The 24,056-nt window shown below is 40.6% G+C and overlaps 1 protein-coding gene across 1 annotated transcript in view; it reads right to left on the bottom strand.

The window, feature by feature from the left end:
- LOC145397280 (putative glutamate receptor) overlaps positions 1-24,056 on the bottom strand; it is a 286,711-nt gene that overhangs the window by 26,179 nt on the left and 236,476 nt on the right. Inside the window, exon 10 of the mRNA XM_080270477.1 lies at positions 8,011-8,163. Within this exon, the coding sequence (XP_080126603.1) occupies positions 8,011-8,163 (153 nt within the window). The remainder of the gene's footprint in view (positions 1-8,010; positions 8,164-24,056) is intronic.

The following is a 24,056-nucleotide window of genomic DNA, read 5'->3' as shown; positions in this document are numbered from 1 at the left end:
TCATAGTACGATTCATTGCTGTAACTTGCTATTGTGTTACTATTGTGTAATTGCATGCATGTGCACACAATTATGTTGCAACTTACAATTTAACCTACAGTGTAAGTGTACAGTATTACATCAGTTACTACAATTACCTACAATATTACTTTAGTTCCCTACAATATTACTGCAGTTACTACAGTTAATTACACTATTACTTCAGTTAATAATACAATTATATAACACTTACAATATTACTTCAATTAAAAATAGTTATGTAACAATTACATTCATACAATGTAAGTACAATGTTTCTACAATTCTGTGTTACCAGAATTATGTATTTCACTTGATCATCATACAAGTTGAGTGTAATATCAGGCATTACTATAGGCATAACACCATATGTAATGTACTGACCTAGCAATATTACCATTAACCTACTTCCAGTTCACGATCTACGTCAAATAATCAGTCAAGGCACACATAAACATGGTTTGAGGCCTTTGTTCCAGGACAGGAATCTCATGCTATATTATCCATACTTCAAAGCGACCCTAACACTAACATCAGTAATAGTTCATGTACCAATCATAACAGATAATCTGTTCAGTCCATCAAATATATCCTTTCCCTTCTAAGAATAATGACACGTTGGAAATCAACATCAAGATCGACACCGAACTCATGATCGTCTCCAAGAGACAGGACACTGACAATTTAGCTCGTGTTCAACGATTGAATGAAAGTGTCGTACATCCTTACATGCTGCTCACCTTTGTCCTGCGTACATTTTCACGTTTTAGCCAACTGGAACAGTCCCTTGTGAAATGGCTATAATAAGAATTCATGACATTCATCAGCACTGCAACATCACATCTGCTCCAGATAAATTCACACATCATTAACGTATCGGGCATTCACAGTTTTTTCACTTCATTCATAACGCATCAGTTTTCGTAATTTGTCCACATACACCACCATCTCATAATTCAGCATCAGGATTATACTGTACATAGCACCTAACTACTGTGCTGTCCTTATACCATCTTTGTCCAACTTAGCTACAAACAATCACTATGCCATCCTCAATCACACACACAAATACTTCCAACCACTACCTGAGATAGATTTAAACATGGGCACAAATAGTAAGTTGACTTCACCTAAGTTTGAAACTATGCAGTTACTCAATCAAACAATGAAGCCCTGGGAAGAACTGAGTATAAATATGTTCAATCCATATTATGTGTATAGCCCAGCTCCAGTTGTCTTTATAATCTTCCATTGTATTTAGTATATTACTATTGACGTTGCACAGAATATAAGCAAGTACTGCAAAACTGGAATCAGTATTTATGGGAGGAGGAGTAAACATTCAAGTAAGCCCCCGTGAGTGCAATGTATATAATATGTAAATAATGTAAATTATATATACAAAAAAAAAAAAAAAAACGGAAAAATTTAAGGAAAACTATGGGGCAACATATTATATAATATTAATCTAATCCTGCATAAATGATAAACTGATATACATGTATCCAATTCATATAACAATATTAATATATCTCATAGAGAGAGAGAGAGAGAGAGAGAGAGAGAGAGAGAATAAGTACATTACATATATATAAGTGACTCTTACTATAGTCTTGGCATGTTCCTGCTATTATATTACCATTGCATAAATATATGCGTATGTCTGTTGTACATACACATTTCTGCCAATATATTACGACAATATGTTATACAATATTCTGTATTCAGTATTTTACTACCATGTATTTGCTCCATTATACATACATTACTACAGTGTATTATACTTCTACATTATTATTGTGTCTCAACAATACTCTTATGAATACCATGTATTAACAGGTTATAATGTAATTAGATCCTACAGGCTGACGTAGGTATGCCAGCTATTGCGTGACCAAGCGATGTCAGGACTCTAAAATATCATAACACGCTACATAATATCTACTGTAGTACCGTATATATGTAAAATAGAGGTTAGACAAAAGTCATGACTGGGTGAGAGGGCAAGAGGAAATAAAGTTTGCACATTCTCAGTTAAGAATTAAAAAACACAGCAGTGTGATGCATGATTGGAAAGTCCCCAGGCTCGGGAAGGTTCCACTCACCCTTGCCCTTACACATGACACAACCAGTTATATACAAGAGAAATGGGAGAGACGGGGCATGAGAGGTCTAAGAGGGGATAGAGACACGACGAGGAGAAAAGGAAGGAGTGTGCGAAGTTAGCCAGTAACCGCTTTCATCTCAGTACGCTCTTGTGAGACTCACTACTACTCACCTCAGTATTACTCTTGAGATATTCCCTTTGAAGAAAATATACTGCAATCAAACCCCAGACTCATCTTTGTCCTTCTCCTGCCATCTACGACAAGTACAACAAACATTCTCTTCTTTCATAAAATCCCTACTAAGCAATACACCATTACCATAGCTCGGCGACGACTACGATAAATTATATTTACAATTACGTTATATTATACTACTGCTACAACTACCACTACTACAACTATCACTACTACTACCAATAGCAATACTACCACTACTACTACAATGACTAGCACTACTACTACAACAACTATTACTACTACATAAAACCTAAAAAAAAAAAATAAACATTGTGAACAAAATAGTTGTTCATGTACTGTCCATAATCGAAAACGTTTTCCACTAAAACATACTTTTTTTTCCTGTGATTTGTACATTTTCATCATAATAAATATACACACACAAAAACTTTCAGTAAAAAATAAGGCAATGATTTCATCATGAAACAAACTTTCTGCTTCCATTTTTCACATAAATAGACACAGCAGTGGTGTGAGGCTTCCTGCACTGTGCTTTCTTCTCCCTTCCTCCTCCACCTTCTCTTTTTCTCCACTCCACTATATTTTCCACTGTACCGGATTTTTCCCCCTGTAATTTGTACGTTTTCAAAATTACAAACATACACACACAAAAACTTTCAGTAAAAAATAAGGCACTGATTTCATTATGAAACAAGCTTTCTGCTTCCATTATTCATGTAAACAGACACTGCAGTGGTGTGAGGCTTGCTGCATCGTGCTTCCTCCTCCCTCCCTCCTCCACCTCCTCCCTTTCTCCACTCCCTACATCCTCTTCCATTTCCTCAGCCGTGTCAATATCTCCCTCTCCAGGATTGTCGATACCCTCTGAACCATTCCCGTCATCAGAACGTGCAGGGGGAAACGATGGGCGCACAGTGGAGGACTCACGTGATCCATCCTCCTCATGCAACGCATGAGCTTTCCTCAGAGGAGGAGTCACTTTCTCCACTCACAAATGGTGATAATGTCACCTCGAGCTCCTCCCTATTGCACTATCACTAAGGCCTCTTCCTCTCTGTCCTTTGGACTACATTGGTGTTGAAGTCAGCAGCTGTGGGTGCTCAGCCAGGGATCTGGACCCAGGGAAATCTTTTTGCATAGGTCTGTCCATTATGGAGGTATGCAGGCAACTGAAGTGTGACTCGGATGCATGCAGGAGAGTTGCCTGTGGCTGCGTGTGGTGAAAATAACCTGCAGAATATTCAAACAATGCCACAAAACACTAGATCATGTATACATGAAATGCAGATATCCCCGGGACATCATATGCATGTCAACCAGATGCAATGGGTTAATATTAGGTTCCTTTTCTTTCACATAGTCATTTATCTCTAATAATTTAGATACCATTCCATCTGCATTTAAGTACATCATCTTAATCATGTTGTTCACATACTGTATATTGACATATTTTCAGTTACTACCTCCGTTTTATTTGGTCCCTATCATTTATGTGCCTTATTCTTACTTGTAACCCTACTGCTTTGTTTTAAAAAAATACTTCCCTCTTCCTCTGACCTCTCCTCTTTTTTTGTTTTTCTTCATTCCTCTTCTCCATTCCTCCTGCATTAGGCATCTTTTTAAGCAGGCTTATTTAAATTCCTCTGTTTTCTTGAATTTGTTAACATTTACTAAAATAGTTCTTCTACAGTGTTCACACTTTGGAAGGTTACCTTCACGGACTTTGATTTGTTTCTCTCATTTTTCCCTAGTCTATTGTATTCCCCTATGTCTTTCTCACAGATGTCCTCTGATACATCTTTTAATTATGTTCATTATATTTAAAATCTCCTTTTGGTCTCTAGAGATTTTGTTTCTTATTTCTTCTTCATCTTTACCAGTGATTACTAAAGATTTGTGTATCTCGGCTGATTTCTTACGTAGTCTTGGGTTGTTCCTTTTTATGATTTCTTTCACTTTCTTTCTTATGCTTCTTTCTTTGACATTGGTTTCTAAGTCTTGCATTACATTTACTATCTCAGTATACTTAGTTTGTACTTCATCTATGCAATTTCCCATTTCGTTTGCCTGGGTTTTCATCTCATCATTATCACTGCTTTGTTTTATCAGACTGCATGCCTGCTTGATTGTATCTGTTTCATTTTTTTTAACCTCTAAAAATTTCTCATGGTTGACCACAGTACTCCCCATTTCACTTGTTTTCTTTCTCAGTAAATCTACCTCAACAGACGACTCATCTATTGTTATGTCTTTTCTGTTTATTTCTTTTACTAATTCTTCATTTTTTCCCTCTGTAGGCATAGTTCCTTTTTGACTGCCTCTATTTCCTGTTGAAAAGTTTTCTCCAGTTTATTCATGTTCTCCATTAATTTATTTTGTTCCAATTCAACCAGTTCGTATTCATCATTCTATTTTCTACTTTGATCTCTTCTTGTACCACCTTCTAGAGACACTTTCCCAAAGTACTCCACATCACAGAAACATAATTTGTGCTTACAATCTGGCATCTACCTGCTACCCGCCTTGTTATGGTATGTCTGTTTTTTACTTTAGTGTATTCTTGGATCACTGATTTTTATGTTAACATTCTTTGGACTACACTTTTTTGCCAATACTTGCTCTGCCATGTTGAATCATCATTAGTTTAGCCTAGTATCGAGTTTGGCTCATTAAACAGATACTATCAGGTGTGCCTTGTGGTGGAGCAAAGCTATAGACCTTCTATTCTATCAAGTCACTTTAGGTGTGGTTCCCTCAGGACTGTGACCGCTAGCGATATTGCCATATCTAGTCTGAGGAAGCCAACATTTCTTTTTTTTTTTTTCATTTCTTTCCTTTCATAGAATGCTAAGACAGTTCTTCTAAGTACACACTTGTCAAAGTCATCAAAATTCGTCACAGTAGGAGGACGACTTTTTATCGGTGAAGAGAATGCAGGCTCTTTTGGAAAATCCTGTTTGCTAGAAGCTTTATTTAATTTGCAGCAAATTCTCATCACTGTCCCTTTCCTCATGTTGGTGGCTTTGGCTGTTTGTGCAACTGAGGGATCTATTAATGGTCCTCTGCTTGTCTTTTCTTCTAAGAGTCACATTATAATTTGTTTTGGTTGGCTGTGGAGGAAACGAGAGCGAGTTGAAGAAGATGCGTCCATGGCGGGGTATTGCTAATAAGTGACCTGGGTCACGGGGTCAGGCCGAATGACTTGCCAACGTCGCAGTAACAATATTGCCAAGTCTTATGAAAGTCACTGTTTTCACCCTCAAAAAGAGAATCATTCATAATAACTATATAGCTTCTTTTTAGAAATGAATCTGTACAGAGTATTTGAAATACATTTACAAGTAATTGATAGCCAAAAATATGAGAGTTATTACTTATAATTACAGATTTGGCATTTACGCATTCTTTACACTCATTAGCCGACCGCACCCAAAATGACTTGACAGAATGGAAACACAACAGTGCATCCATCTTCTTCTGTTGCTTTCTTGTGTGTGTGTGTGTGTGTGTGTGCGTCCATCTTCTTCTGTTGCTCTCTCGTGTGTGTGTGTGTGTGTGTGTGTGTGTGTGTGTGTGTGTGTGTGTGTGTGTGTAGAGGATAGGGATGGGTTGAAAAGGAGGGGCATTGTTGTGGTATTCTGTATATTTTAGGAGGATGTTAGTTGTTTTTTTCGTGGATGGTGGTGCAACATAAAGTTACGTGATGGGTTTAATCCAGTCAGTTGGGTGCTGTGCTCTCTCAGTGCTTGTTCTTGTTAATATTTTCAGACCATTTTACTTAGTTCCAGAGAGACTCTTTGTAATGGGATTAGGTTAGTCAAAGCTTTTATTAATCCCTTAGTACACGTAGGATTATGTTCAAAAGTTGAATACGTTATTAAAACCTTAGGAGTTTCCTTACATAAAGAATTCAAAAAATCAGTAAAGCAAATGTAAAAAATAAATTCATCAGATGTACGAAGATGTAGGGATGGCAGTGCATCAAAACCATCAGAACTAGGTCGAGACAATAAAACGACAGTTAATCCTTTTCCTACATTTTTTTTTTCAAACTCCACCAAATGGCATTATGGTGTTGCATAAGAGCTCCCAAAAATGTCATGATAATGGAATAACTGTTCAACTATCATGCAGTGCAGAATAGTTTGCAATGAAAAGACAGAAGATGTAGGGATGAAATTACATATCTTTTTACAGCATCCAGCTTGTTCCAATGGTTTTTGGTGCATTGCTACAGTATTCCTATATGTTCATACATTATATGAAATGTTTGTTACCCTCCACCTGACAAAGTCAGGGTAGCTGGGTGGCTGGCCAGGTGCAAAGATCTTGTTTCGGGAGCAGATCTCAAAAAGTGTTACTGGTAAATAAAGATTCTTGAAATTTCACATAGTTATGTGCCTTACAGTGAACTGGTTCCTCTTGATAGACAGAATGCTTTGTTTTATTTATTTATTTTATTATTTTTTTTAAGCAATGAAAAAGTACAAAATATCAGAGATTTCAATGCGCCCTGACCAAGTAGTCTTTTCCCGTAGGTAGATTAGTACGTACCTAACTGTCTTTGAAGCACATCACTCAAGGTTTAGTATGTACATATACCCCTCGGTATGTAGAAATCCCGTTTGGTCACCGAGGGGGGACCGCTGGACAACCTGGTACATCAAGAACACAATAATGGTATATTTGTACTCCATGATTTTTTTTTTTTTTTTTTTTTTTTAGGGATTAAAAAAATTGATATTTTCCTTATCCATAATTAAGCAATCTACGGGTTACGGGACATCTTTAAGTTTTAATGTCTCTGTGTTAGAGAGTGTGTGTGTGCGGGGGGGGGGGTAATACGCTTGGTTAGGTGTACAGGGAGATGGGGGTATGTGCTTGGTCAGATGCAGAGCTGCAAAAGCGTAGCATTGATGATGATGATTGTGGTGGTAGTGATGATGATGGTGGTGGTGATGATGATCATGGTGGTGGTGGTGGTAGTGATGATGGTGGTGGTGGTGATGGTTATGGTGATGGTAGTGATGATTGTGATGGTGGTGGTTGTGATGATGATGGTGATGGTAGTGATGATTGTGATGGTGGTTGTGGTGATGATGATGATGTTAGTGGTGGTAATGATGATGGTTGTGGTTTGTTACTTCCTATCACACTTCCCTACTCCAAATCATTGATTTTATTAAGATTTTATGTTTGTTTTATACAAAGGGAGGGGGGGGGGGGATGTTAGATGTGCAGGGAGGTGGGGGTATGTGCTTGGTCAGATGGAGTACTGCAACAGCGTAGCGTTGCCTATGATTATTCTTGTAAAGCAACATTCATCATGTGGAAAATGAGTGTCCTGTAACTAGGTCATCATATCATTGTTGATATTGTTTCCATTTTCCTTACATGATCATGACAAAAGTAGCATCTTAGGGAAATACAAGCACCTGAGTGTACTGACTTCTAAAAACCGGTGACACATTATTTAATAACTAATCTCTAGACGATTATACTTATCTTGAAAGAGACTTCGAGTTGAAATGATACAACCTTCAGTTCTTTTTCACCACTACACCGTTTTCTTAAGCTGATTAACGATAGTCTGGAATCGGCAAGAAAGAAATACAAGTGACATAAATACGAGTAGGTAGAAGGGGACAACGAATGCCATTATTAGACAGAGTATAATCAAACCAACCTTCATACGGCGTAGCATGGGCGTTCGGTATTTACTGTTAATTTTGGCCATCATGTAGTTGCCCGACTGAATGCTTGCTACGAAGCCTGCCCGCCCATCCACCAACCATTCTTCTGGGCTCGAAGTCAGGGGTATGAACCTCTGATAAAGCTCCTGAAAAATTCGTTAAGCAGCTCGATCTGGTGACTATATTATTATTATAATTATTGTTATTATTAGTATTATTAATGAGAAACATGTTTTTTACTTTGAGCAGCAGAAGCACCTTGCTCAGTAATTACTCTTTCCTATCTATCTATCTATCTATTGCCAGACGCCTTAATCCCGTAAGGCGTGGCCACAAAAAAAATTGCCTCCATGTAGTCTCCATGTAGCGTCCCCCTCCATTTCACTGCCCAGCTCCCAGCTCACAACCCCCTCTCTCATATACCTCTCCACTCCATCCATCCATCTCATCCTTGGCCTCCTCCTCCCTCTCACACCCTCCATCTCACTCACATACACTCTCCTTGTCAGCCTCTCACTCTCCATCCTCTCCACACGGCCAAACCACCTCAGTGTGTTTCACCCAACGCTTCCTATCACATCCACATCCACACACACAACGCTCCTTCATTTCCTCATTTGTCAGTCTGTCTCTCCATGTGACTCCACATGCTCCTCTCAAATAACTCTTTTCCACTGCTCTCACTCTTGACTTCCGTCCCTCCAACAAGATCCAAGCTTCACTTCCATATGTTAGAGTTGGTATCACAATACTGTCATGTAGTAACTTTTTCACTTTCATGCTCGCTTCCCTGTTTCTTATCACTGCTTTCAAGGAACCAGCAGCCTTCCTTCCTAAAAGTCTTTTATATTTTTCTGATTATTTTTTGGGTATAAGCAAACATTTCACGTTGAATTTCTTTTCCTATTGATTTTACCTATGTTCTACCCATTGTATCAACTCTGTTTTTCGATTCTGATGGTGGACACTTACTCCAACACACTAAAATATACTAGACTTATTTTATTTGGGGTCCAGGTGTCCTTTTAGCACTTCTTCCTAACCTTACATTTTAACCTAACCTAACCTCAACAAACTTAACCTAACCTAAGCAATCCTAACCGAACCGAACCGAACCTGATTAAAACAAATCTAACCTAGGAATTAAACCTAACATAACCAAGATTCTAGTAAATTTTAATTAGTCCCCCATTAGGCCCGTGAAATAAATACGCTAATTATCGGTGCAGTAAAAGGTTCTTGGAAAATAACAAGAAAACAAGCTCAACAGAGAAGCTAAGTCAACAGTGAACATCATTTACGCAAGTAAATTAACAAAAACTAAGTAAAATGAATCCCCCCCCCACAAAAAAAGTAAATGCTGAAAGTAAAGGAATTTGGATACATTTCAGTAGGCTTGAGTAAGTCTCTTCCATTATACTTGAGAAAAACAAACGTTGGTGAGGAATAAGAAACATGATGGTAACAACCAGGGGGAGGGGGACAGGAAACAATTGTTCCGCGCCATGAAAATATCCATAACTACAGCGGCATTCAGTGTAGCTGTCACGGGGAGATGTGAATTTATGAATTAATAATGTTTAAATGTTGCTTGAAATTAGAGACAAGAAATTGACTTGTGAAAATCAAGCAGTAAGTTTTACTTTATGCTAACTTACTTCGCCGATTCTCTAAGGACTAGAATTTATAAACTTTCTCAACAGTACACAGTTGAAACTAATTACTCATGCATGCTGTTTGTTATTACTGTTAGCTTTTCGAGAAAGTGACTCCACCCCTGACAATCAATAACTAATGCTAATAATAATAAACAGGTTCTTGCCGGTGCATTAACTCCTGGCTGGCACAACGGATTTAAGCTTGATGCAAAAGAACTGGCTTAAGTACCAGTAATTAATAATGTAAAGCGTTTGTGCAAACTAGGAGCATCAACTAAAATAAGCTTAATGTGGAGAAAAATAAAACACAAGTTTAACTACATTAAGCTCAAAGAAAAAGAGCTGTTAATTTATTTATAACAATTAAATAAATCTATGTTACATGTGTCTCAAAAATGAATTCCAAATTACAAGAATACACTCACTTGCTCATTCAAAAGCTAACACTTAAACCTAGAAAAAACAAAAAGAAATACTGGTCAGTGGACGGGAGCTGAGCAAAATGAACTGGGCACCTGTGCAGGACATCAGATGCTGCAATTTACTAAACCCTCTTCGCCAATTCACCATCTAGGTGGAGATTTCAGGAACTTGCTGTACAATGGCGGCACTGCCTCATGCTGGGCACAAACGATCCTACTCTCGCGACGGCTCAAAGCTGACTAACTTTAAACTATGAAAGACGGCGAGGGATGGCCGTGTTCGAACTTCAACGGTCAACGGAAAGAAAGTGAGCTATATACGCTCACAATAAATCACTCAGTGAAGGCACTTATGTCGTGCATAAGAATGATCACTTGTGAAACAGTGAGAAATATTCTGAAAACCATCCGATTGGAAATACGAGGACGGTTGAACTGAGTGATGCCCAGTGGGAATTCCAATAGAGTTTGTGGTTTTCCCACTTAGGTACTATGTCACGAATTTATAAATATGCTCGCGTGAATTTGTGACATTACACCCCATCAAAATCAAATTTTTCTTTAGAAAAATTTTCGATATACATACATATAAATCCTAACTCACACTGTGGTGTGTGTACTATCCTGCTACATGAGAAAATCTCAGTCGCCTATGAGCGTAAAAACCTCGTATTTACGTTAATAGAAGCAAACTTGAGGGAAAACTCTGTGATGACAGTGAAAAATCCTGTACTCAGGTCAGACTGAGCAAAAAGTTCACTACATTTACATTAACAACTAATTGTTATGTAGCGTGATGTATGTAATATATGGTGTAGGTGTGACAGTTGTGGTGTAACTGTGCCCATGTGTAAAATTATGTAATACAAATCGATAGTAAATAATGACGATGAGGCAGAAGAGAAGAGGCAGCAGCATGTGCCAGAGATGATCAGCTGATCTCCACTACAAAATTGCTACACTCGCCAGCTGCACCTGCGAAAGCAATCGAGGTGGAGCATCAAAAGTGTCAGTGCAACAAACAATCTTTATTAAATTACAATTTGTCTGCTTAGTAGTCAGTATGTATGCTACAAAAAGTACGCCCTAGCCGAAAAGTTTAAGTGACAGCCAAGCTTTGTACATTCGATGTCGCCATTATTTTTGTATTGGATACATTATTAACCAGGAGACGTGGTCAAACTGAGCGAAAAGACTGAGCGCCTGTGCAGGGCATCAAACGCTACAATTTGCTAAGCCAAGGGACCCAGTTTACTGGTTAAACCCTAAATGTACATTATTATTAACCAGGAAACATGGTCAAACTGAGCGAAAAGACTGGGCACCTGTGCAGGACATCAAACGTTGCAATTCGCTAAGCCAAAGGACCCAGTTTACTGGTTAAACACTAAACCTATGATATACATGTATGTACAGGTCCTGGACATAATGTGTCCTGTGGGGCCAACGGGCCTTGGATTGCGTAAATCTCTGAGGACGCCTGTCTTACGGAACCCAGCATACAACAGTTGCCCGTGTTAGTTATCAATTAGCAGGCAAGACATCAGGTCTGTGCCTACATTGTCACTTCCCTTGATATATCTCACAACAAAGTTAAACTGCTGCAAATACCGTGTCCAGTGTGTCAATCTTGCATTAGCCATCTTAGTTTTGCTGAGACTCGTGAGTGGCATATGACCAGTTTCCAGGGTGAATGGTGCTCCATATAAATAATAGTAATATTTCTTAACACCATTAACCACGGCCAAGAGTTCCTTCTCAACAGTACTGTAATTCCTCTTGGCGGGTTTTAGCTTACGGCTGTGGTATGCCACTGGGAAGATTCCACCTTCCGATTCTTGCACTAATACGGCACCTACTCCATCTTGTGATGCATCAGTGTGCAGTATGAAAAGTTTGTTGGAATCAGGCAACTGCAAGATAGGCTCCTTACACAGCATATTCTTAAGGGTGGCAAAAGATCTCTCTTGTGCTTCTCCTCATTCAATGGTGTTTGGAGCATGTTTCCGAAGCACCTCGTACAACGGTTGGGCAATGAGAGCAAAGTTGGTGATAAAACTCCTATAATACCCCACTAGGCCAAAGAATGCCCTGACCTGTTTCTTGGTCAATGGTCTTGGGGCTTCCCTAACCTTTCTGATCTTGTCGCCTTGACATCTGCAGTGATTGTTGCCAACAATATGTCCGAGAAACTTCACCTCACTGTGAGCAGTTTCACACTTGCTAGGCTTCACAGTCATGTTGAAACTCTGGAGTCTACTGAAGACAATTTCCAAGAGTCTGAGGTGCTCCTCCAGTGTGGCAGAATGAACGAGGACATCATCAACGAACATTTCTGCTCCTACAATACCATGGAGCACTTGTCTCATGGCATGATTGAATACTGCTGGGGAATTGGTAAGTCCAAATGGGAGGACTTTATACTGATACAACCCCCTTGGAGTAGCAAAGACAGTGAACTGACGGCTCTCGGGGTGAAGGGGAATCTGAAAGAACCCCTTCGCCAAATCAAGCTTTGTGAAATATTGTGACCCTGCCAGCTTGGAGAAGATGGCAATGTGGTCACCCATTGGCTCAGCATCCACTTTGGTGATTGCATTTAGCCTCCTATAGTTGCCACAAATCCTGACTCCACCATCCTTCTTGCAGACTACTACCATTGGACTACAGTAAGGAGATGAGGACTTTCCAATAATACACGCAATCTCCATGTCAGCAATATCGTTATCTACTGCGTCCAGTTGTCACATAAGAATCGAATATGGCTTAAGCTTTACAGGAGTATTGCTGGTCAACTCAATTTTGTGACAATCAACCTTTGCGAGTCTAGGTTGGTCAGAGAAGACATCAGCATACTGACAGAGCAGTGACCTTACGGCATTCTGTTCACCTAATGCTAAGTCAGTGTTAACTAAAACATCTTCGACAGTCTCCTCCTGACGGGACTGAACGGTTAACGGCTCATCATCATGGTCATCAGCTGGGATCACTGCGGCTGCCCCGGTTTCTTCCAGTGGCTGGTAACTGTCATCAGCTACTCTTAGGCCAGTCTCCTCGGGGTTTGGCTCATGATAAGCCTTCAACATGTTAACGTGGAACCTTTTGCGAAGATTCCCCATCAGAATTATGTAGTTGAGGTCTGAAATGCATTCTACATCATATGGACCCTTCCACTGTGCCAGCAACTTGTTCTGGACAGTGAAGAGTAACACCAAGCACTTATTGCCTGGACTGAACTTCCAAAGCTTTGCCTTCTTATAATAATGGGCTTTCTGAACTTCGCACGCCTTGATCAATTCTTCCTTAGCTAACTCGCACGTCGAGTCAGCTAGATCAAGGACGTAGGTGTAGGTGGTCTTGACTTCAGGGGCGGGTTCTTCATTGTCCCATAACTCGTGAAGGACTTGAAGTGGTCCATGGACCGACCTTCCATACACCAGTTCAAAAGGTGAGAACTTCAAGCAATGCTGTGGGGCTTCTCAATAAACAAACAGAAGAGGAGCAATGAACCACAGCCATTCCTTTGGCTGTTCGGCAGCCATGCCTTTAACATCTTCTTGAGAGTCCCATTGAACCTCTCACACAACCCGTTACGCATGGGATGATAAGGGGTAGTTCGCAGGCCTCGGATGGACAACAACCTGAGTGCTTCGTTCATCATTGCAGAGGTGAACTGCGAACCCCGGTCGCTTAAGACCTCCTTGGGGATACCTACACGACAAAACATTTCAATCAATGCCTCAGCAACAGTGATGGCCTCTATATTCTTAATGGCCATGCCTTCAGGCCACCGTGTGCTGAAACTGACAATAGTAAGGATATACTTTGATCCATCACTTGCCCTAGGAGAGATTGGCCCAACAATGTCAACTGCTTCTCTCTCGAACGGTTCTGAGATTATAGGCATTGGTTTCAATGTAGCAGGACGGACACGTCCCCAGTAAGTGGTACGCTGACACACATCACAGGAATGCACAAGCCTTGTTATTTCCTGTCCCATTCCTGGCCAGAAAACATCAGCATGGATGCAGTCAGAGGTTTTCTTTTGGCCCATGTGACCTCCCATCAATGAACAATGACCTAATTCGAACACTGCTCGGTGATACTTCGTGGGAACAACGAACTGCAGGCGAACCTCGCCCTGGGGTGTTTGTGACTCACAGTATAGCCGTCCTTGCTCATGAAGGAACCTGGCTTGACCTCCCCGTGAATTCTTAATCACTTTACCCTCCAGCTTCTTATGCACTGAGGCAAGTGTCGGGTCAGACTGTTGTTCTTGGACAACATCTTGACTACGAATCAGATCTTGCAGCATTGCGACGGTCAACGTGTGACACGACTCGGAGCCTTGGCCATGGCTCATATTACTGCAACAGCCGAAGTCTGAGTAGCAACATCTATGGCGCAACTGTTTTTGACGCCCAGTATGTTGCCAATAATGGGTCAAACAAAGGTTCTAGCATGACAACAGCAGCTGTCAAGCCAGTGTAGAAAGGAGATGCCACCTGGATACGTGCCTCAGGGAACAATCTCACTGATCCATCAATAAGTCTCACTTGGATCTGCTTACCCGTGTACTCATCGGGTCGAACTAAACTTCGCTTGACGGAGCAACCTGAGAAACCATTATCTCTCGGGACATTTATGGACACACCTCCCACAAACCCTGGCTGAACAAGAAAGGGAGTGTTACTGGTGGAAGGGTCTGAGGAGGTAGCAGCCAGTCATTGGTGAGACTGCGGCCTAGTTGCCTGAGGGGTCGTGCTCACCATCTCAGGAGTTGGAGCATTGACCACCTGAGTTGGAGAGTTCACTGTCGCTGGAGGACTAGTGAACTGTGGGGAAGTACCTGTACTGGTGGGGTTGGCACCACTGTGTGCTTGTTGTGGAATGAAGGCTGCATTTGCATCCTGCCTCCGATACACTAAAGTCGATTGTCCTGACTGAGGGTTACGTGGTTTGTCCTTGCCCTGCTGCTGCTTGAAATACTGGTACTGCTGCAGGTTAGGGTTCTGCATTTTGTACCGCTTCCACTCAGGTTTCTGGGTATTTTGCCCCTGGTCCTTCTTCTGCGGTTTGTTTGGACCTTGGCCATTATTCTGAGAACGGCCTTGTTGCTGGGGTTCAGTCTGAGACGATTTCCCAGATTTGTCAGTTCTCCTGTTCCAGGTGTGTTGCTTATGAGTTTGATACCTGTACGCAGCGAAGAATGCATCAGCCTTCTCTACCATTTGGCTGGCATCCCTTACCTGGCAGATCTTAAGCTGAGCCATAAGCTCAGCAGGCCACGACTTTTCTAGCTGCACGTGCAGCATAAGGTCAATTATCCTCTCATGCATGGAAGGAGTTTCATCTTTCTCCATCCACTCATCTAAGTAAGCAGTAAGCTGATCAAGAAACTGAACGGCAGTCTCTTTTTCTTGGAAACGCGCCCTCATAAATTGACTCTTGGCATCGTCAACTGTGAGACCATACGATTTAACGAATGCAGCCCTCATCATCTCATAAGTGAGATTGTCTCCACGAATTCTGTGGAGGATATCAAGAGCAGGGCCCTCAAACAAGCTAAGAAATTGGAGACACTTAGCTGCCTCATCCAGCTGGTACAGCTGAGCCATGTCTTAGAAACGAGCTATGAATGGCTCGATTCATTTGCCTTCCTTGTATGGAGGAAGCTTGATGTATGGGGTTGCCAGAACATGTGCAGGGAGAGCGCTCGTGGAGCTTGGGTTAGCTGCACCAGATTTGTCTGAAGCCAAGGAGTCTCACTTGAGCTTCAGCATCTCAAGTTCATGTTTCTCACGTGTCTCACGCTCGGCACGTTCATGTTCTCGTTCTCTGTCTCATTGTTTTCGCTGGTGTTCGCGTTATTCACGCTCGTATTTGCGTTGTTCTCGTTCGTATTCGCGTTGTTCTCACTCGTGTTCACGTTGACTTCGACGCTATTCGCGAGCATCATTCTCACGTTGCTGCTCGTAACTAAACCAAGAGAGGACATAGTCCTTGATTTGGTCGGGGTCGCTAAGCCCCATATCTTTGGCGTCCTGTACATATACATTAGTAGTCATGATGCTAACTCAATTAAGGCTGAGTGGACTAAAGACTAAGAACTGACTGCTATTTTGCAGAGAAATGCCAATTATCAAGAGTAAAGAATATAGGCACAGGTTGGTGGTTACCAGTTTTATCTAGTTAAACTGGTAAAGAAAGAAAAAAAAAAAAAAAAACTGACTGGGAAAACTATTATGTATAAATAATAGAAATGAATTAATAACCACTAGTAAGATAGTGCCTATGGACTTTAATGATAAATACCTCCGTGTGAGTGAGTATTATCTCGTTAATAACTTTAGAGTTAGGAGTTAATATCCTGGCGAGGTCGCCACATGTCTCAGGGAGATATGAATTTATGAATTAATAATGTTTAAATGTTGCTTGAAAATAGAGACAAGGAATTGACTTGTGAAAATCAAGCAGTAAGTTTAACTTTATGCCAGCTTACTTCGCTGATTCTCTAAGGATGAGAATATATAAACTTTCTCAACAGTACACAGCAGAAACTAATTACTCTCGTGTGCTGTTTGTTAGTACTGTTAGCCTCTCAAGAAAGTGACTCCACCCCTGACAATCAATAACTAATGCTAATAATAATAAACAAGTTCTTGCCGGTGCTTTAACTCCTGGCTGGCACAATGGATTTAAGGTTGATACGAAAGAACTGGCCTAAGTACCCCTCTCACGCACGATAAGTTTCAGTAAGTTTTCCGGCGCATGACTTTTTTGCGAAGCCGCCCGGCCCGGCTGCCCGTGTGCATCAAATAACATGTATTCTCTCCTTATTTTCGCCACCCAAACATTAATATACTGCCATGAAACCTGTGTCATTTTATTGTCGATGTTTTTTCTGGCACATAAGCACCACAAAAAAAAAACAGGAAAACACGAATAAAACAACATTAGACGGCCGTGAATAAAATTTTGCTATGTCACGTTCACTTCCCAACATCACCATTCGAGTGTTTTCCATCATACAGGAAAATGTTAGAAGTTTTGATAGAGAATTTCATCAGCTTTCTAAAGAGACAAATCCGGTGTTGATATGATTTGTCGTTTTTCAGAAAATAGCCAAAAACTGAAAGCCATTTTTGAAAAAAATCAAGGAGCTCTAATATGGAAATTTTCTCGGAGATGTTATGTTTTTATTGCATAAGATTATGCAGAATTTCACCAGCTTTCTAATGAGCATCTCTTGGTTTCCATACGCCTCATAGTTCTCAAGTAAATCGGCAAAAAAGACTGGGAACTCACGTCCGTACGTCACTTTTGTGATGTGCGCACAGCATATGCAATATTCCCGCCTACGTAACAACGAATTCTTATCATAGATATTACATTGTTATGTCGTGTACATACGTAGAATGTAATGCTCTTTATCATAGTTCTTATAGGAAATCGATACGTCCAGTAGTTTTCGAGTAATTGGCCGACAAAGTGAGATTACTCCTCCGAGCGCTTTCAACTTTACCGAAAATCTGTTCCCCCAACTTTTCCAACAGAAAATGCTCCCAGAGGCTTATATTCTGCAAATGAACATACGTAGAATTTACTGCTCTTTATCATGGTTCTTACGGGAAATCGATACGTCCAATAGTTTTGGAGTAATTGGACGACAAACATAGAATACTCTTCCCCATCCGCATGCGAGATAAAAAACACTCTTTCCCTACCTCACCCATGGCTACATATTTTCACTCGTTACATTTTATTATTTTCTTTTTTTACTCAAAGTATACACTTAAAATATCATAAGGTTTTTGATGGTGCTGTCAGAAACTCGACATGACCACTAGTCTTTTTGCTAGGTTCTGACAAAGAAGCTGAACTTTCTTCCATCTCATATGTGTGTATGTAAAAAACATTATTTATTTGTGTAAAAAATATTGAACTATAGAAATAGGTCAGTATACAGATCAACAAAATATGGATAACTCACTTCCTCCAGAGGTGTTGAGATGCTGGCAGTAGCTTGAAGATGAGGAGTTATGTAGTGTGTGAGCATGTCCGTGTGTGAGTGAGCGTGTGCGTGTGTGAGTGAGCGTGTGCGTGTGGGTGAGCGTGTGCATGTGGGTGAGTGTGTAGGTGTGGGTGAGTGTGTGTGCATGTGTGTGTGTGTGTCTGTGGCTGCGGCATATTTTCTTCTCTCCTTGCAATACATTTGCCTAAAACACATGCAATTCACACAATAGATTTTTCCACGAACATTCGCTGCATGACATATGTATGTATTTGTGGCTGTGGCATATTTCTTGTCTCTGACACTTGCACTTTGTTTTAGCTAAGTCAGTGAATGCATGAAATATTTCTCTGTGAACACTCACTGTGACTCTATTGTATTGGCACACACCACACTCCTTCACGAACACCCGCAGCATGTTTGACATATATTTCACACTATTCCATAAGCATTTGCACTATCAGAATCACAATAATTCCATCACTAAACATCTCTAATTCTTCCTTCCTGACTATAAAAACTGTATGTGATGCCTGCCCCATTCCACACTATGTTTCCAAAATTTCACCAAGCCAGCCACAATATCTTTCACACAAAATACACTTTAGGCATTGGTTTCATTATATACGTATTTGTAATCACACCATGGGCCTTGGGGAGGGCGAGAGGCGAAACCCCGCAACAGTGAACACACATATCGGCTTGTAAGCCTAACGCTTCATAACGGACACAAATCTTTTTCGTGACATATATCTATGTTCCATCGACAATATCACATACAAATATGCTCATAAATATTGCATTATCACACTGAGTCCATAGGGGCTTTGGCTTGGAAAGGAAGGGGAGAATTAGTAGGAGTTTAAAGGGACTGAAGACACAACGCAACCCAACGCCTGGCTGCTTGGAAGAGACTGAGGTATATTGCTACGTGCTTGGTCCAGTGAGGCAGCTCAGTGTTGCCAATACCTTACCATTGGAAAGTGCTGTACTCGCTACAATGCATCAAAATTTGACGCGATTTCGCCAGAAAATTTTTGGCTATTTTTTTTTGTGCTTAGGAACGCGATTCGAGTGACTGAACAAATTTAGAAAATCCACATGACACGCGAATCGTGTGACTGTGCCTGAGAGGGGTACCAATTATGAATAATGTAAACCGTTTGTGCAAAGTAGGAACGGCAACTAAAATAAGCTTAATGTGGAGAAATAAAACACGAGTTTAACTACATTAAGCTCAAAGAAAAAGAACTGTAAATTTGTTAATTACAATGAAATAAATTTACGTTGCATGAGTCTCAAAAATAAATTCAAAATAAGAAGCAGAATACACTCACTCGCTCATTCAAAAGCTAACACTTAAACCTAGAAAAAATGAAAAGAAATACTGGTCAGTGGAGTGGAGCTGAGTGAAATGAACTGGGCACCTGTGCAGGACATCAGATGCTGCAATGCGCTAAACCCTCTTCGCCAATTCACCATCTAGGTGGAGATTTCAGGAACTCGCTGTACAATGGCGGCGCTGCCTCACACTGGGCACTAACAATCCTACTCTCACGATGGCTCAAAGCTGACTAACTTCAAACTATGAAAGAGGGCGAGGGATAGCCTTGTTCGAACTTTAACAGTCAGCTGAAAGAGAGTGAGTGATATACACTCACAATAAATCATGCATAAGAATTATCACTTGTAAACAGTCAGAAATGTTCTGAAAACCATCCAATCGGAGTAAATATGAGGACGGATGAACTGAGTGATGCCCATTGAGAATTCCAGTAGAGTTTGTGGTTTTCCCACTTAGGTACTATGTCACGAATTTATAAATATGCTCGCGCGAATTCTTGACAGGAGCGAACCACTCTGACAAGGGCAATGTAATTTCCAAACTACTCTTTGTAATGGGTTAGGTTTTGTCATCATTGATTAGGGTTTCGCAAAAAGTGTTTTCCAGATCCAGAATCTGTAATACGATCTGGATCAGTCCCCGAAGTTAATCGATTGTTCCCTGGGACATGGGCTATCTCTCCACCAAATTTGGTCCACATCTCTCTTCTAGCTTTTGAGTAATCCTGCTAACAGACAAACAAGCTAGCAAACAAACAAACATGGGTGAAAACTTACTCTACTTGTCGGAAAGAAAAATACAGGAAATAAATTGGATGAATAAGAATATAACTGGTAATCTCTTTCTGCTGCATTTACATATGATGATGATGATGATGATGATGATTTTGTACCTCTAGATGTTTTAAAACTGGATGAATAAGATGTTAATTGGTAATCTCTATCTACTGCATTTACATTGTTTATTATTGTTATTATTATTATTATTATTATTATTATTATTTATAATAATAATAATTATTATTATTATTATCATCATCATCATCATCATCATCATCCGGACCTACACTCCCACCCAAGGGCAGGGTGAAGAGTAGCAATGTCCAGACAGCACAAACTTATTATTTTGCTACCTCTAGATGATTTAATTTAATTCACTATAGCTCCGTGATAATGCAGAAGGAAGGAGGGAAAAAAGGAATTATAAAAAGGTAGCACCAAGCCATGATATGGTTATATGACACTGAGGCAGAACGGAACTGGGAAAATAATGATATTAAATGTATGATGTGAAGAGCAGTTAGACAGTGATAATACTGGGAGAGTCATCCAGGAATTATGTAAGCTGTGGGAAGCCGACGTAGTGAGGAAAGGAAGAGGAAAGGTGAGAGGCGGTGCTGGAGTGAAGACGATCAGTCAAGAAAAAGGAGATGGATACTTGTTGACAATTACAGTGTGAACAGACGGGCCAAGGGTCATGGCTTATTAAATGACCATGAGTGAGGCGAGTATGACCCAAGCGGAGACGAGCAAGGATAGTCTCCTATCAACTACTGGGGTGGGTTGATGTGCACCAGGTTAGAATAGAGGATTTAACACTATGAAGTTTGTTGTGAACCTGCAGTTTCCACGAGAATTGCCAATTTTCAAGGAAGAGAAGGGTCAGAAAAGGGAAGCAATTAAGGACAGGAATCGGGCGGAGAAAGGACCTAGAGCACAGAGCAGTAGAGCGCACCAACGAGTCAGCTTGTTCAGTACCTGTAATCCCTGTATCGCTAGGAACCCAGCAGAAGGGATCTGACTTTTTCTGAGCAGAAAGACGGAACAGTCACTCCTTAACTTGGGAGATTATAAGATGAAAAGAAGGCGTGATCCGTAAGAAAGTGAGCTTTCTGAGAGAACTGGAGAATATTAGCAAAGGTGTAAGAAGTGAACCTAGAAAAAGACTTAACTCGCCCCATCCTGACGTTTTCTGGGCAGTGGTATGCCCCAGTCCCGACATTTTTGGACCTTTTTTTTTTTTTTTTTTTTGCTCAAACATCTGCTTTTGGTGAGAAACATCGAAAATTCATAGAGAAATCGCTCACCTGAGGTTTAAAATACTCGATCTATACGAGTACCTCCTTACCTGACTGGGTTATCTAACAGGCTGGCATCAAAGAAAACGAGTTCTATGGGAGGGTAACTATTTTATCCACTCATAAACAGTATTTATTTATTTACTTGGTACGAATTTATATGTAGTACAAAAGTATATTGGTTTTCAAACAGTAATATAGGCATTATAACCATTGTTTCACTCACTAACTCATCACCATTCATGACCTTTTTTTTCCCACATTACCTGATCATCATTTCTGACTGTTTCTTCCTCTAATGCTATGTAAACTTTGTCCTCTACATTGTCATCGATTGGGGAATCACTCTGGCCCTGAATGTCTTTATTGGTCAGGTCACTGGTAACAGGTGAATTGCCGAGACAATGGCGTGCAGGGGGGGGGGAGAGGTTATGCGGTGTAAGGCATTGTCCCTGCTTGGCATCTTGTAGAGGAATAGAGGAAGGTGTCCCATGTATACGTGCCAAAAATCACTCACGAAATCACTCACGAAAATTGAAAATTGTGCAAATTAGGGACCTTGCAATGTTGCCGCGTTAATTCACGTCGCTGGGACATGAGTGCACATCATGTGCAGACGTTAATTCATGTCGCCGGGACGGCACGGGTTAAGAGTAAAAAGAATAGCTTACAGCTCTACAGTGAAAATATTTGCAACAAATGGATGTGTAATTTGGAAGGAGAAGTCAGGGAACACAGCAGAAAACCCGACGTCAAGGCAAAATTTAGAGCCGTCAGTAATGATATGCACAGCAAAGAGTGACAGATCAATTTTTGTTTGAGAAGAAGAGAGCGAAGAATATCTGTATACAGAAGAGACATACAATGAGGGAGAAAAGAAGGACAGACCACAACAGGAGGGAGAAGCCAAGGTGGGAAGGATTCTGGATGTAGTGGAAGAATAGGAGGAATGATGAAATCAATAGACTGAAGAAGGGTGGGGACCTGAAGGGGAAATGGAAGGAGATGGGAGACCGAGTAAAAAGATTGTTGAAGAGGACTTGGAGGACAGAGTAACTTATTTGTAGGAAATTGAAGGGGACGTGTATAGGACCTAACAGTGAAAAGAGAACAACGATAAAAAAGGGGGAAATGCATGATTTAGCACAGACTTGCAGCGGGAGTTAACCGAAAAGCACCAGTAGCTAAACGAAGACCTGCATGATGAATGGAATTTTGCAGCATATGAAGATGATATAAAGCAGAAGTCTTCACTGAAGCAATATGTGTAATCAAATTTAAGCATGAATCAAATGTGGGGCCAAGAAATCTGGTAAAGGAGCTACAGGGAAGTGGGATATTATATACATAAGCATTAATGTTGTGGAACTGTCTGCAAACTAATTAACTTAACTACACAGGACTTAGGAAAACGAAAACTCTAAGTAGCAGTCTACGTGGAGGCAGCATCAATGGCGGACTGAAGAAGAGAGTGGGGACGAAGCACGTCTGAATCTGCAGCGTAAATAGCAAAACCATCAACATACAGAAAGGCTAAAACAGAAGGAGGTAATGAAGAGACAGTGCCATTTACAACTATAAAAGGAAGAGTAGTACTAAGAATGCAGCCCTGGGGGACATTATCTTGTTCGGGAAAGGCACGGGAACAGTGGTCTCTTAGTCGACATGAAAGGTTCTGAGGGAAAAAAACAAAATTGAAGAAATAAGCTGTTACCATGCGGATCAAGGGAACGAAGACAAATACCTAAATGCAGTATCGTAGGCCTTTTCTAAGTAGGTGACCAGGCTTACCATACCTAGGAAATGAAAGAATATACTCCAATCAGGCCGGAAAAAAAATCAGTCCAAAATTTATTATAAACGGCAAAGAGAAAGGACAAGGTTTGTGAGGAGAGATGCTTTGACATAGTGTACCGAACACCATCAAGTCCTTCACTTGCATTTTTGCAGGATTAACGTGAACACGATAATTCACGAAAACAAAAGAGATCATTAAGAACTTCCTCAGCTGACAAAGTAAATGAAATTGTTACGGATTCAGAATAGGATTTAAGGCGGTGAAATTCAGGAGACATATGAGACCCACAACAACCCAAAGTATTTGCAACTAAGGAAGAATCAGCCACGAACCGGCCATCGATATGAAAAACTGGAGCTTGGGATGGGATATGTTTGCCTGATAGGGCCTACGCCAAGAAGTCAGGACCAAACTGCTGTTTCAGGTGTATTTTCAGAAACAGAAGAAACATTGTCCCTCCAGCTAGACAGCTTTGCCTGGTGAATGGTATGATGGAAGGTAGTGGAAGCTTGGTGAAATATAAGAAGCATACGAATCTGACCAGACTTGGACTGTTTGCGACAATATCTTTTCCAGGTGGCACGTTTCACACGGAGTGCTCACGAACAAGTAGTAGTCAACCAAGGAACACGTTTAGCAGTAGACGGTCTTGTATCATGGAAATGCGGTGAAAGCAGCACTTTAAACCAATCCAAGAAAGTACAACATTTCTTGTGGAGAGGAGA

The sequence above is a fragment of the Coenobita brevimanus genome, chromosome 40 (assembly GCF_032717465.1).
Source record: "Coenobita brevimanus isolate Jiangsu-jjx chromosome 40, ASM3271746v2, whole genome shotgun sequence".
NCBI classification, from domain to species: Eukaryota; Metazoa; Arthropoda; class Malacostraca; order Decapoda; family Coenobitidae; genus Coenobita; species Coenobita brevimanus.
Note: the sequence above shows the minus strand (reverse complement) of the source record. Positions and strands in the feature narration are given on the sequence as shown.